The sequence below is a fragment of the Bacillus rossius genome, chromosome 2 (assembly GCF_032445375.1).
Source record: "Bacillus rossius redtenbacheri isolate Brsri chromosome 2, Brsri_v3, whole genome shotgun sequence".
NCBI classification, from domain to species: domain Eukaryota; kingdom Metazoa; phylum Arthropoda; class Insecta; order Phasmatodea; family Bacillidae; genus Bacillus; species Bacillus rossius.
This window is the reverse complement of record NC_086331.1, coordinates 17,103,144-17,118,180: the sequence shown is the minus strand read 5'-3', so window position 1 is coordinate 17,118,180 and position 15,037 is coordinate 17,103,144. Positions and strand designations below refer to the sequence as shown.

General features: G+C 31.5%; 1 protein-coding gene across 1 annotated transcript in view; it reads left to right on the top strand.

The window, feature by feature from the left end:
• Positions 1-15,037, top strand: part of LOC134528847 (uncharacterized) — a 217,637-nt gene that overhangs the window by 31,250 nt on the left and 171,350 nt on the right. The window contains exons 5-8 of the mRNA XM_063362514.1: positions 4,492-4,562; positions 7,447-7,585; positions 10,276-10,346; positions 14,196-14,307. Of these exons, the coding sequence (XP_063218584.1) occupies positions 4,492-4,562; positions 7,447-7,585; positions 10,276-10,346; positions 14,196-14,307 (393 nt within the window). The remainder of the gene's footprint in view (positions 1-4,491; positions 4,563-7,446; positions 7,586-10,275; positions 10,347-14,195; positions 14,308-15,037) is intronic.

The following is a 15,037-nucleotide window of genomic DNA, read 5'->3' as shown; positions in this document are numbered from 1 at the left end:
AATAGTTAATTTTTTTTTTAGTTCACGGTGATCGCACATTATTTGGCCAAGCCATTTATATTTGATTTTATATGGTGTATAAAGCCTGAAAATTTATTTTCTTCTTCTAAAAACACATACATCATAAAATCCAACTCTATAATTTTTTTTTTGCAAAATTACACATTCAGTGTTAGTTTATTAACACACTTTTGTAGTGTTATTCAGAAATAAACATACATTTGGTGTATTTTACACATTTATTGAGAAAATTACACCTAATCGCGTTATTGTACACCAAAGGTAGGTTTATATTCTAAAAATTTAAAAATGATTGATAATACACGTTGCCGTTAAATTAACTATACTTCTGTTAGTAAAATTTCACTATAAAAAAGTAAAATAGGACGTTAAGTTGTAATAATAATACGTCTATGAGTTGTGTGTTCTTTTACACAATCATTATGGATTTTGAAACCATTTAGAAAGAGGGGTTATCTAATCCCTTTTTTTAAATCTCTTGTGTGCAAATCAGGCAACAGTCAATTTGCAAAATTACTTTGACATTGTATGATTTTACTTCAAATGTAAGAAGATACTCTCAAAACTTGAGATAAAATAAAACACGCATGTTTCCGTCTAAATAAACATTTCTTTTAAAGATTCTACACACATACAGAAAATTTATTATTTTAAAATTATACATACAAACGTTTGGTTATTTTACATTTTTGGTGGGTAGTTTTTAAAAATAAGTACAGTTTGTGTAATTTTCCACAAATGTATCTACGTAACCAAATTGTGCTTCAGGTGTGTGGAAATGACATAAATATACATATTTTATTTCAATAACTTATGTAGGTATTAAATAAAAATTATATATATGTGCGTGTAAAACTACACGTACAAAAAGTAGTGTTAAATCAATGAACATCCTATTTCTTGTCAATACACAGTAGTTTTATATACGTACACCTTAATGTCGTTGTGAAAGTGCATACCATTTTTTACAGTAAATTTACAAGGAACTACAAAAATACCAATACTGTAAAAGTCCAATTTCTTCATGATTATTATTGTGCAGAATCGTAGTGACGTAAGATGCTTGAATAATGATCAGAAAATGTAGCATCATTCCCTTTCTAGGTCATTAAGGAATATGGAAAGTAATAAACTGATTGTTGCAATTAGATAAAATTTAAACTATATTACACATTATTTAAAAACAGCTATTTACTACAAAATATTAAATATTACTGAAAGTAGTGCAGATTACCGTGAACAACATTAAGACAAATTTAGTAAATGAAGCAGTAAAAATGACAGTTGTGGTAAATTTACAAATGCCTTCATTTGTAAATGTACATAACACAGAGTAAAAATACACCAAAAACTATGGCATGTTTACCGAACCGTAGCAACTGTAATTTTAAACTAAATAAATGTGGGATCATTGCCTCCACCGATTTCACTGAAATTTTACACCTACACTTGTTGGTGTATTTTTACTCTTATTTTAAACTAAAATCACACTAACATTGGTGCATTTTGTGTAAAATAACATATTTTTTTTCATTGACCGCATATAATCATGGCGGTATGAGTGGTATTACCCTATCCTGGGTGTCGCGAGCTCAGGAACTGCAACTGCCACGGGGATGGCAGCCGTGACGTCACTATGCTTGCCAAGGCTAGATGATCCCGCGATGGGTTGCCGGTGCCTTCCGTGGGCTGAAGGCGAAACACCCAGTCCTGAACCCAGGAGGAGAGGTTGAACTTTCCTCTCCATCAGGAATAGAACCATGCCCACCACCCAGACACGCCAGCCACGAGAACCAGTGGGCGCACTAAAAAAACAAAATGAAAAAATTCTGCAAAATATGGTTGAACATTGACAGTAATTATATATCTACCTTCTTGTTAGACATTTGAATATACATAATTACAACTTTACGTGTAGGTACTTAATTCCATTATCCACATAATAATTGATTTGTGTCTTCGTTAGCTTTTTACATAAATATTAAGGTTATTAAATATTTTTAAATCTTTATAACTTTTGCATTATATAGATAAAAAAGCCTTTTTATAGTATGCCTATAATACGTTATACTCCAGGTAGCTCATGTGTATAGTATATGCTAATTTTTTATTATTTTCATATTTGTATTTATATGTTAATTCAGTTTTTATTTAAATGTATTTGTGACAATTTTTGGTATATGTACCTAGTTAGTAAAGATGTATGTGGTTAAGTGTAAGACAATGCGGCACGACTTATCTTCGCCACTTAAAATAAGGCAATTAATAAATAGTTTATAAAAACAAAAGTGACTTTTGAAACAATTGAGAAATATTTTTATTCAGTATGTATATATATATATATATATATATATATATATATATATATATATATATATATATATATATATTACCTACTGTCATCATGGGTGAAACAGTTTTGCAATAATTAATTTGAAATATGTTAAATAATTGTACAAAAGAAACTGTTTTACTTTGTATTATAACACTAAAAATTCTGATTTTTATTAATAATTGCCAACATAAAATGTATATTTCAATTAATTTGGAAAAGCAATTCTTTTACAAGTATAATTATGTTATGAGTGTGGCAGTAAATAATATATTCATCTACCCATGGTAAGTGATTTATAAACCGTCTGTGAATTTATTTGACATTTGTAATAAAATCGTTTTATTTATATATTTGTTTATATACCTATGCATATATATACACACAAAAATGCAACATTTATATCACATTAAAAAAGTATGACATAGGTTGGACATGTGCGATTTAATTCACAAAGATATTGCATGCTGAATCTTTTATTAAAAAAATTAACAGAAACAATTATTATAATACAATAAAAATTGCTTAAAAAGAAGAAAGAATATTTATTTAGAATTAAGGAAGAAAGTCGCCTACAATCTATGCAATTCCATAAACCTTTTTTCAGTGAAGAATATATCTGAGCCATTTAAATTTAAATACTGCAAACATGATTGGTTTTGATGTAAATGTAAGACCATCTCATGAAATTATATCTCTTGAAGTAATGGTGCGCCATTTTTTTTGTGTTGGTGCAAATTCTATGAGTAGAGACCCACCCTTTGTTTGAATCAAATTTATTTTGTGATAAATACCTAGTATGAATGTTCTCAAAAACATTGCTAGGTGCTGACACGAAATAATTAGCATAATTATTAATTAAAAAATTTTTAATGTTTTTTTCCAAGGTCTGTACACGAGTATGACTCAAGGGTGAGTATGGTTACTCATATTACTGCAATGAAGTTGCGTAAGAAATTTTTTCTCTCTCTATATTCCAGATTCCTTGAGTCTCCTATCACTCAATATTCTTTTAGTGAGTTTTTCTTTTTCCACTTCTTTTTTTACATTTGTCAATTTTTGCTGCAATTTGTTTATGAACTAGTATGTTCAAATTTGATTTTAAATTTTGTAATTCGCAAATCTGTTTTACTTTTGCATATCATCAAGAATAACTATGAGCATGCCTGGTTTGATATCTGATTTTGCTTAAGTTTGTCAACTAGTGTAAACAAGTTAAAAGTCTAAAGTCTAATCCTTTGTGTAGAAAATTGGAAAAATTGTACCTTCTATTATAAATTATTTGTCAAAAATTCTTAGAAAATTATTTTATCTAATAGATTATAAAAATTTTATATGGTTTTATATTATTGTAATTAAATAATAATGTCGAAAATTTGAGGGAAATATCTACGGGCTCAGAAAACTATGAATTTGTTTTAAAAAGTTTTACTCTTGTTTCGTTACACTTGCTATAGGAAATAAATAGATATCAAAGAGATCATTACATTTTTTTCTGCAAACACAACTCATGCACGCATATAGGTGGAATCAACCTAATTTTATCCCGAAATTAAGGCAAACAACTGAACAAATCTAAAGTAGCCTACTAGTCATTGCAGATTATATCTTAGAATGATATGTAGTGTTCTAGTATACAGGTTTCTTTAGCAAACAAATACCGTCATTTTTAGACTCCAAATTCAGAGGTATCTTCACTTCAACACTACAAGTCACAAGGATGATAGTCGTAGAGACCTGCAAAATTCGCGGTTTCGATGGCCTTCAGGATAGACTGCACATACCCCTGTACACTTGGGCAAATAACGCAAGTTCATTGGCTGCCGACTTGTAAGTCGTCTCAGCTGGTTTGTCTGTGATTCGGTCTTTCTTTGGTTGAGGGTTTATAACTGGTTGAGATTCGTCCAGATGAACAGTAAGCCAACAGCAAAATTATTCAAGAGGTATATGTGTTTGAATTCTAGCCTATCACCGAATGAATCCGCGAATTTTGCAGGTCTATAATGATAGGATGTAGAGTTCAGCATGCTAGTATGGCTTACAAAACAATAATGTATTTACAAAACTGATGTTTAATGTATTTACTATTTTTAAGCATCATATACTGTCATGGAAAACTTGTTTGCTTTCTCCAACAGCTTCCGAGGGAATATCAGACACACCAACCTCGCAGAAGGAGGAGGTCAAATCTCCGGAGGCCCAATTCGAGGTGAGTAAAAACAGCCTTTAGTTCATTTTAATTCTGCCATTTTGCATTGAAGTTCGATATACGTACATTTACAATGCTCATTGATATCCGCGTCGAAATTCACAGCCCTATATGTACATTTGAGCAAGTTTCTACTAGTCAGTGTTCAATTATTTCCAAAAGTTAATATTAATGTGTCCAAAATTTTTTATTATTTTTGGAAATGAAACATATATATTTATGTGAAATAACAGATTATGGTAAATTTGTACACTTGCATGAACACAACTATATCAGTAGAAAATATTTTTTGCAGTAATACTAGGTTCAGATTCTAATAATGGCATTTATGCTTTGTGTTATCCCAGTACATTCAATAGTTAAAGTTATTTGCAAACCGTGCCCTGAATAGCTTTCCAGTATTAAAACGCACAAAAAAGCACAATAATATAAAATTAAAACCAATTATTAAATATTGGATTATGTTTTATATGGTTTGAAAAATATTCTTGAAAAGAATATCAATTAAAATATAAAATTATGCACCAATTTTCGTACGAAAAACTTAGTATAATCTCGGAAAATGTATTAAAGTCATTATAAAACCATCATCAAATTGAAGAATTTTAAACTGTTGTTAGTCCGACCCAATGATGTAAAGATAATTTACATGTATATGTTCGCTATCATTTCAGTACTGATATAAAGCAAGATGAATATACCCAGTACAAATACAGTGACTCAGTTTAGAAGAAAATTTTTAAGTGTTATGTACAAGGAAAAAAAAAATACTTCAGTTAGAGCTAAAAGTTTATAGAACAAATAAATTTAATAAAATAATAAATTTTGTAAAATGTATAAATATCTTAACAATTAACCTTAACCTTAATATTTTTAATAGTGACAAGGGTTTTACACTAGGTAGAGAGATTTGTGGACTCTAAAAAAAATTTAAACATTGCTTTTTTTGGCTGTTAATATTTACAAAGAAATGACCTAAACACTATGTTTTACAAAATAAATAATTCTGTATTAAATACACGGGATCTGGGCCAACCTTTAAAAAAAATTTAATTGAATTTAGTATACAATGAACTTTAATCTTTTTCGACACTCGTGTCAAATGATTTTTTACAAGACATCCACAGTTAAAAAACAATTTTAATTTTAAATTTTTTAAGTTTAAGTAATGGTTTTTTAGGGAGTTTATTCTCACCGCTTGATATTTTTTTTCCTCCTTCTAGAATTTCTCTGGGTTCTATGTTGTTTGAAATGACTCTGATGAGCTGCAATATTTCGAACAAATTTGGGATTCGGTCGTTAATGTTTTTTAAAATAATCACTATCTAAAAGTGATCAACAATTATTTACGCTCTGAGTGAGTCTGAAAGTAAGACGGGACACTGGAGAATAAAGGGGGGGACAGAAGATAACAGAGAACATCCGCTGACTCACGGCTACATCGGCCACGTTTCTACTTGCTGAAAAAAGCTGACCCAACAGGGAATCGAGCTCATGTCCTGTGGCGGGAACAAGTGATCTGAATACTCAGTCAGCTTGTCCTTCCTTAATTGTCCCACCTTCAGATTTAAATTGGCCAAGACTGGGTTACCGCTAGTTTTATAGAACGCAACTAAAAAAAAAAAAAAAAAAATGGTTTTGGAACTGCTGATAGCACCCACTCATTAGATCATAGAAAAAAAAGAAAAAAAGTTCATCAATGTCATACTCAACTCCCAATTTATACACATAATTTAATCATGCAATTCTTAGTTACTTTTAAAGCTGAACACTTGACCAATTATGAACTGTTTTTTTTTTTTTTTGGTTATTTACCTCTAACCACGTGATAAAGACTACATAAAATTACTATCACGAAGAAATTTACACTTTTCTTAAAATTCGAATCGATTTAAAAGTGTTGAAGCAGAGAAGAAAATAACTTATTCGATAAACCTATTTTATTTGCGGGAAAATACGGTATAAACAACACTGGTTTGTATTTTAATATTTTTTGAAAAATAAACGAGGTTATGTTAATTCATTTAATATAGCAATAAGCAGAGATAAGATTTCAAACGTATTTATATAATTTTAATAATATTTAATAATTTTTAATTTAATAAAATTTTAATAAAATTTTAATGATATTTAAATAATATCTTCTATTGTTTGAGAGAACAGATATGGAAACTTAATTTTAATTTTCTTCTACTTTGCTGAGTAAAAAAAGTGTTCAGGTTACGCAAAATTGAGTAGGTACCTACTCCTTTCCATTGCGACATACATCCGCTAAAACGTACCTAATCACTGGGTTATATGATCACATGAAACCAAAAATTTTCTTATGTTTAAAAATATCCTTTGAATTAGAAGAATATTCGTTGTGTTAAATATAAACGTCATTTTAAACTTTATGAGAGTAGTTTATTTCATGATATATGTAATTCGTAAAATGTGAATGTTTTAAAATTATTCAGACCATATTTTAATTGTTAAGGGATGACTGTAGGCATGTATCTATTCATCTCAGTCCAGAAATTCGGGGGCATATTTGAGAAAGTTATCTTTTTCATGGGTGACGAGGGTTCATGGTAACACACAGTAATAAACAAAAGAAGAATATAATTTAATTTTGACATTTTTGAGTATTATTTACAACTATTCTTTAACTATAGCTCCTTGTTTCATATTAAGTTTTTTCACGCAATGGAAGTGAGAGATTTTCCACCTCCCTTCCATCACAAGGCTGAATTTACCATGAATGACTTCGTTTATCAAATAAATATTCAAGGTTACTAAAATAGATATGGTGCATTGTCCTTTAGTGATGACTCACATATCTCATATAAGAATGTAAGATCCCTGAAATGACCTAGTTTCGTGAAATATTTCTTACGAACAGGAGGATATGTTGGAGGCTTTCCACCTATTGCAATTGCTGGGCCCAGAGTTCTGGGAACTGGCTGTCGCGGAAACCAAAGAGGGCGTCGCTGCAGTCACAGGTGTCGCTGCAAAAATAAAAGCTGATAAATGGACACAAAGTATGTAAAAATTTTAACTTTCTTTTACGTCTAGTTCAAGTGAAAATATTATATTTAATTTTGAAGATCTAAACTCATTTTATGTAGGGTGTCATTACAACCCTCATTCCCAACCCCTCTTTCTTACTACCATTTCTGTTGGAATTCATACTAAGATGTCTGGCCATATTTCAGTTTAGATAATTTGTCTGACTTTTTTTTTGGTGCAATCTAAATACTCGTACTTTTGCACAAAGAAACATAAATCTTTTGTTAAAACGACGTAACCTTCCCTGACATGGTCATGACATAAAATGTTTTTATAAAAAAAGTATTACAATTGTGTATTTTTTTCAAAATTATAGTTTTTTTAAAAAAAATCCTATGGTAATGATTATGAATTACAAAAAAATATTCAAAAAAAATCACTTCTAAATAATAATTAAATATATTTTTTTTCTACCTACCTGTTAATTATGTGGATACTTTTGCAACTTTTTAAATACGTAAAAATTACAATTATTATTTAAATCATGTGTAAAAATTTCATAACAGTAAAAGTTTTTATTGAAACTTATCTTGTGATAAGTGATAAAAAATAAAATAATATTTCTAAGAAATAACTTTGTTAAGTTTTTATTTGAGTAGCTTTATAAACCCTATTACAAATAACTTCACATATGAAACATTTTAACTTCAAAAGTGGACATTTTTTTACAAAACAATTTTCTTGCTCTCTGTTAAATCTTTCTATTAAAAACGATTGGTATATTCGATTTATAAAGTAAGCAACAAATTCTAATTGTATTAGCTATTAGTTATCCTTTAAGAATAGTGCCTATATTATGTAATTTGGAAAAAACCTAATACCTGTGTATTTTTGTTAATGGAGGGGTAGAAAGGTATAAAAATGTACTTCTACAGATAATAATTTTGTTATAAACAGTTTGTTTATTTATTTAACATTAAATGTTTAAGTTTCGTTTTTATATATTAAATTTTTATCTACAATTAAATATTTGTCACCTTAAATAACTGTATCTTTCACAGTTAAGATAATAGTTGTCACAGGTGATACATGCGTTACTTTAATGGCAAAACTGAAGCATATTGAATCATTTTGTTACAAAATAAAGCGCTAACATAACAATAAAACAACAACAATACAAAGTAAGTTCTTGTAATAAGTAAATAATTTTATTTAAAATGAATCTAGGAAATAAGTTAAAATCCAATTAACATGGTAGTTTTTGATTTGATTTTTAGGGCCGTTATTAATCCGTCTTGTGTTTATTCTTTATGAAAAGGTTTGTGATAGTTCTTGTGTAGAGTGCCAGGCATTGTTTGTAACTTTTTCCTCTGACAGATGCATTACATAAATGTAGTTTGAAACATTGCTAGAAGCGGACACACAATCATTATCACAATTATTAATGTTTCCAAGCTTATTATTATTCTCAAATTCTGCACACCCGAGTATGACGTCAAGAGCATGTATTATTTGTTATATAATTGCAATTCAATTTGCGTGGAAATTATTTTTAAATTTTGATTAATTTTTTGCAGAATGTTTCTTTTCCCTTACATTTTTCGCATGTTTTGGCCTCTATCTATTCTTTCTGCAGTTGATTTATAAAATCATAAGTTTTCTCCTGTAATTTTTATGTATGTTTCTTCATTCACACTTTTGATGTCAGTTAACGGATTGTCATGAAAACAGAAAGGTAAGCGTGCTTGGAGTGATATATTATTTTACAATTTAGCCTATTAATAAATGTAACGATTTTACTAATGTATAGAGACCTGCAAAATTCGCGGTTTCGATGGCCTTCAGGATAGACCGCACATACCCCTGTACACTCGGGCAAATAACGCAAGTTCATTGGCTGCCGACTTGTACCTAAGTCGTCTCAGCTGGTTTGTCTGTGATTCGATCCTTCTTTGGTTGAGGGTTTATAACTGGTTGAGATTCGTCCAGATTAACAGTAAGCCAATAGCAAAATTATCTAAGAGGTATATGTGTTTGAATTCTAGCCTATCACCGAATGGATCCACGAATTTGGCAGGTCTCTACTAATGTACCTACTATTGAGCAGAAATTGGCGATCGTGTTCTTTTATAAAATAAAATATTATACAAAATTCATCTTAAAATATTAAGTGTCAAATAAATTATACATACACCTTTATAAATTTTTTTAGAATAATATTTTTTCAAATGGTTTATAACTTTATATTATTACAAGATTAGGAAAGCAAGTTTACGTCTAAAATATAATAAACAAAATTCATAAATAAATTGTCATCATAGGTTTTTTAACAGACACACACATACACAGACGCACGCACACACACACATATTTATATATATATGTAATTGCACATTCAGCTCATTCAGACATTCAGATGTCTTAAATCTTTAGTCACCTAAAATGTGTGCGTGCAAGTGTCTGAACAAAACTCAAGATTGGTTGATTAAAACTGTGAATAACTATTAGAAATAGTAAATTGGTTTCCTCGGCAAACCAATACGGTCATTTGAAGGCCATTGTTTTTTAGTTACATCCACTTCGACAATACAACTCAGAAGGGTGGGTGACTGTAGACATCTGCATTACTATATGGCTCACACCACCAAAATGTTTTTTTCTGAAAACTGATGTTTGATGCTGATAAATAATTAAGTTCTTAATCATGGTCTTTCTCCAACAGCTGAGTGGGCATACCCAGGACCCTCAAAGGTACAGAATAAGAAAGACGAACCTCAACAGGCCTTACGCGAGGTAAGTGAAAACAGTCTTCGGTTCATAGAAACACCGCTATCTCGCCTAAAAGTCAGAGATCATAACCTGTCTACTTTTCATTTAGCTCCAGGTTAAATTTACAGACCATTGTATAACACCCGAACAATGATTGTTTTTCAGTGATTGGTTTATTCACGAATATACTTACGTGTTGTTTGATTCATTACTGGCGATTGTCAGTACAGGCGGCGCCACTGTGACGACAGCCGTGACGTCACTTTGCTTGTTAATGTAGCGTGATTAGAAGATGGTTTGCCATTGCCTTCCGCGGTATGATGGTGACAGGGACATCACAACCAGCCATTCCTGACCCCAGGCAAGGCTTGCCAACTGCCTCCCCAGTCGGGACTCGAACCCGGGTCCCTTGACACGCTAGCCACTGGCCCCAGAGCCCGGACGATTCATTATAAGCTAAGTTTTAATTGTTACACTCTAGTAGAGGGAGTGTCAAAGTTACTCTTTTATAATCATACCTAGTAAGAGCTAAGAAATTCAAGCAGTGTAAAGTTTGAACCTATGATTTAAAGAAAATTTCCAGGCTCTATTTAGGATAATACTTAATATCTGCTATCAAACCCTTTTAAAAAATAAAATAACCAGTTTTCCAAATTGAGTTATTAAATTTGGAAAAAAAATTAATATAATGTTTGTGATAAAATCCTATTGTTCATTATCTAAAATGTGATGATAAATAAAACGTAGAGTAAGGATCAAATTACTATGGATTTTTAACTAATTTGTATGATCTTTGACGTCATTTTAGCATTAGGGATATTAGGGAATAACCATGCAAATCTATTTACAGAGGTAATGCACAACGACTGAGGCTGCCGCAGTGATAGAAATAGGGTTTTTAGGTGTTAACCTGCTGGCTATGTTTAAATTTTGAAAATGTTTTTATTTTTTATTTTAAATTTTATAGTAATTCAGCTGAATAAAAATTATTAATTTTTCCTTTCAATGTATGGTAATCATACTGCAAATATAAGTTATATAAAGAGACCGGAAAATTTCGCGAATTCATTTCGCGATAGGCTAAAATACAAATAGTTATACCTCAATGCTGCCTTTGCTATTGGCTCACAACTCACCTGGATGACTCTGGGCCAATGAGAAACACCCAAACAGAGCTGTATCGAATCACATGCTGCTACGTTGGGACGTATCACAAGACAGCAGCCAATGAGTGGGTGGCATTTGACCGAGTGTACGTAGAACTATGGAGTTCATCCTACAGGTCACTGAACCCGCGAATTTTTCTGGTCCCTAGGTATATTCATAGAAATGTAGATAAATACAGAGGTCAGTGTATAAATATGCTTTTCGACGAAATGGAATTCGAACCTATGTATACTACACGGATACCACAGTTATTATTTTATGTTTAAAAGCCGTAAATTATATATAATAAGTAGAGATCCGTGAATTTCGCGGATTCATTTCGTGTTTTGCTAAAATTCAAATAATTATATCTTAGTGCTCCATCTGTCATTGGTTCTCTGTTAATCTGGAGGACTGAGGGCCAATTAGAGACCCTCACTCATAGAAGTGTCGAATCACAGGCCACCCAGTCGAGATGACTCACAAGTCAACAGCCAATGAACAGTTGGCCTTTGCCCGAGTGTGTAGAGGATATTGGAGTCTATCCTGGAGGTCATTGAATCCGCGAAATTCACGGGTCTCTAAAATATGCCTTGTCTAGAAACTATTCAAACTGGTAGACATTTATTGAAAGAAGAAACTAACTTATTACGTGAAAAAACTATTAAAAAATTACGAAGCAGACCAAAACGGAAATTAGAAGTTAAAGCCTAGTAAATAAATTTCACTTCATCTGACTGAAAGGGCTTATGTCGAAATATTTATTTCAAATTTTCCAAACAATATAATCTTAAAATACTTTTTTGAGGTTAACTGTCGTGCTCTTCCTTTGATGTTTACTTAACCAAATACTTTATTTACACAGGCTTCCGAGACTATTGGAGTTAACATACTTAATGTTTTATATTGTAATTATTTAAAATATTTTATTTGTTTCAGTGTTTTTTTTTTCAGTAAGCGTACATTTTTTCGATGTTTATTTTTGTTTTACTTATGTATGTTCACTAAAATACTTACTTATAAAATAAATAATTACATTAAAAAAGATCTAAATAAAATACCGTTTAAAAACATTTTTAACAATCGGTAACCCAATACCTTTCGCAAAAGTAAGAATTTAACCAATTTTTGTACTTAAGACTGGATGAAACAGGACGAGTGTAAGTATTCGACGGGTGCTTGCGTGTGTTCGCTGAGGCGTCATGCCTATACGTCATGCTTATGCGCGCCCCAAGCCAACTATTGGTATGTCTCAACTTATCCCGCGTGATCCCCAGTCAGCTGTCGTTTCGGAGATCCCATCTGCACGTCACTAGCAGTGCGCCGTAAGACATTACTTCACTCCAAATGATGTTGTTGTTAGAACTGTGCAGAGGCGCACCCAGGAATTTTTTTTTTTTTGGGGGGGGGGGGGGGGGGGGGGAGTGTTTTGAAGTTTGTTTTTTTATGAAGGAACACTGGTTTCAAAAATAAAGAGGGGGGTTTGGGGGCCCTCTCCCGGGAAATTTTGGATTTCTAGGTGAAAATTGGTACTATTTAAGAAGTTTTTGTATCTAATTATTGAATATACTGCTGGTAGAAAAAAGAATAATTTTTAGTACGGTACTAAATTTTTTTATAGACAAGAATCAAACAAAGATACCTTAAACAAACCCAGGGTCTCGTCCGCTCAAAATCAGTATTATTTTAATACCATGAGAATCCTAGCATGCATTAAAGTCCACATTCTGTGCAACTTAAATCACTGACAACGATGGTTTGCTTTTTACTGCATTCACACGCACTAGTTAAGTTCACTCTACGAGTAAAAACAAAGGGTATAAAATTCAAACATGTAATGTCTAGTTAAAACTGCAAAAAATACAGTCCAAAATTATGCAAAAATTAAAATATTATTACTATAAATGCATAAAGCAACACGAAGAAATAAGATTTATAACATATTTAGTATTCATTCAAGCTTTGTATCTGCAATTGTTTGAAAGGAAAATAATTAATAGTATCTATAGTTAGGAGCAATTCTCCTCTTCAATGATGAGAAAATAATTATTCGTATGGCGAAACATCTGTCCACTGTCCAAACATCTATTCACTGCACCATGCAATCAGGAAAATTAAGAGTGCCCTTAAATCACTGAGTTACGTGATCACAAGGAAACAAAAAAATTTCAGTCTTTTAACTATAAGAAAATTCCCTTTGTTCAGCACTAAAATCTATTCGACATTGTTTGAGAAAAGTTTGATGTTATATTTTATTTTCACTTGCGACTATATATATTTTTTTTACTGTCGAGGGATGACTATAAGTGCGCATATAGCTTAAACAGCACGGGACATTTTTCGGAAATCGATAGAAAAGAAGGGGCGTGGGGAATATTTTTGGAATTCACTTTCTTTCATCTGGGAGGAGGCTTTATGTTGCCAATAACTAATAAACAATAAAAAAATTGTTAATTATACTTATTTTTACTTTACTTTGTGCTTATCAGTTGCAAATATTCTCAAACTTCAAAATATTGCTAATTGTTTTATTTTCATTCCATAGTGATAATTTCCTACCCCTTCCCCCCTCTTTAGTAATCCATAATTTACCTTGAAAGATTTCGTTATCCAAATACCGACTCAAGGTTTCTAAATTACTTAGATAAATACATTGTGTCTTAATTTTAAATAATTATGTAAACTCCCTGAAATGACGCAGTTACATGAAGTATTTCTCACGAACAGCTGAAAGAGTCGGAGGCCCGCCTGCCGGATGAACATCAGGATCCAGACGTCGGCGGAGTTGCTGTTGGCGGAACTTCAGCTGCGCCGGCAGCAGCGGAGATACAGCGACCAAGTAGGTCAAGCTTTCAGTGCTGCATGACTTTAAACATTTCAGTGAGGGATGTCGTCACTACCCCCACCCTCAACCCATCTTCGCTTCTACCTTTTCTGTTGGGATTCGTATTGAAATGTCCAGACATATATTTCATTTTTGATAACTTCAGTGATATTATTAGTAGCGCAACACGAACATGCACTTTATTAGCATGAACAGTTTGTTGGAGAAATATTTATATTCAATTTATTTCAGTGTTACACCTATAAAAATAACTTCAAATGTGAAACATTACATTATCACGGGAGGGATAGTATTACAAGAAAATTTTGGCATTGTGCTAAAAAGGTGCATGAGAATTAAATGCAATATTATTTTTTATAAATAAAACAACGAATTATAATTTTGATTAATAACTATCCAGCAAGAAAAAATTGAAATGTGTAATTTGGAAACAAATCTGAGTTACACCTATGTAATATATGCCTAAAGAGCAAATTTTTATGAACCACAATGATGTGTTAGGACCATACTCTATAGACACTCCTAGGAACTTCAACGCATATTTCACTGAACAAATATGGTAATTTAACAGAAATACCCGATGCACTTTACACTGACAATTAGAGCCACTACAAGCATACAGGGCAATAGTATTCAAACTACGTAGTCACCAGTGATCATTCTGGCATGAATAATGCCTGATATAGAGTCACTCTACATTTTGCGTCTACTACATACACCAGCA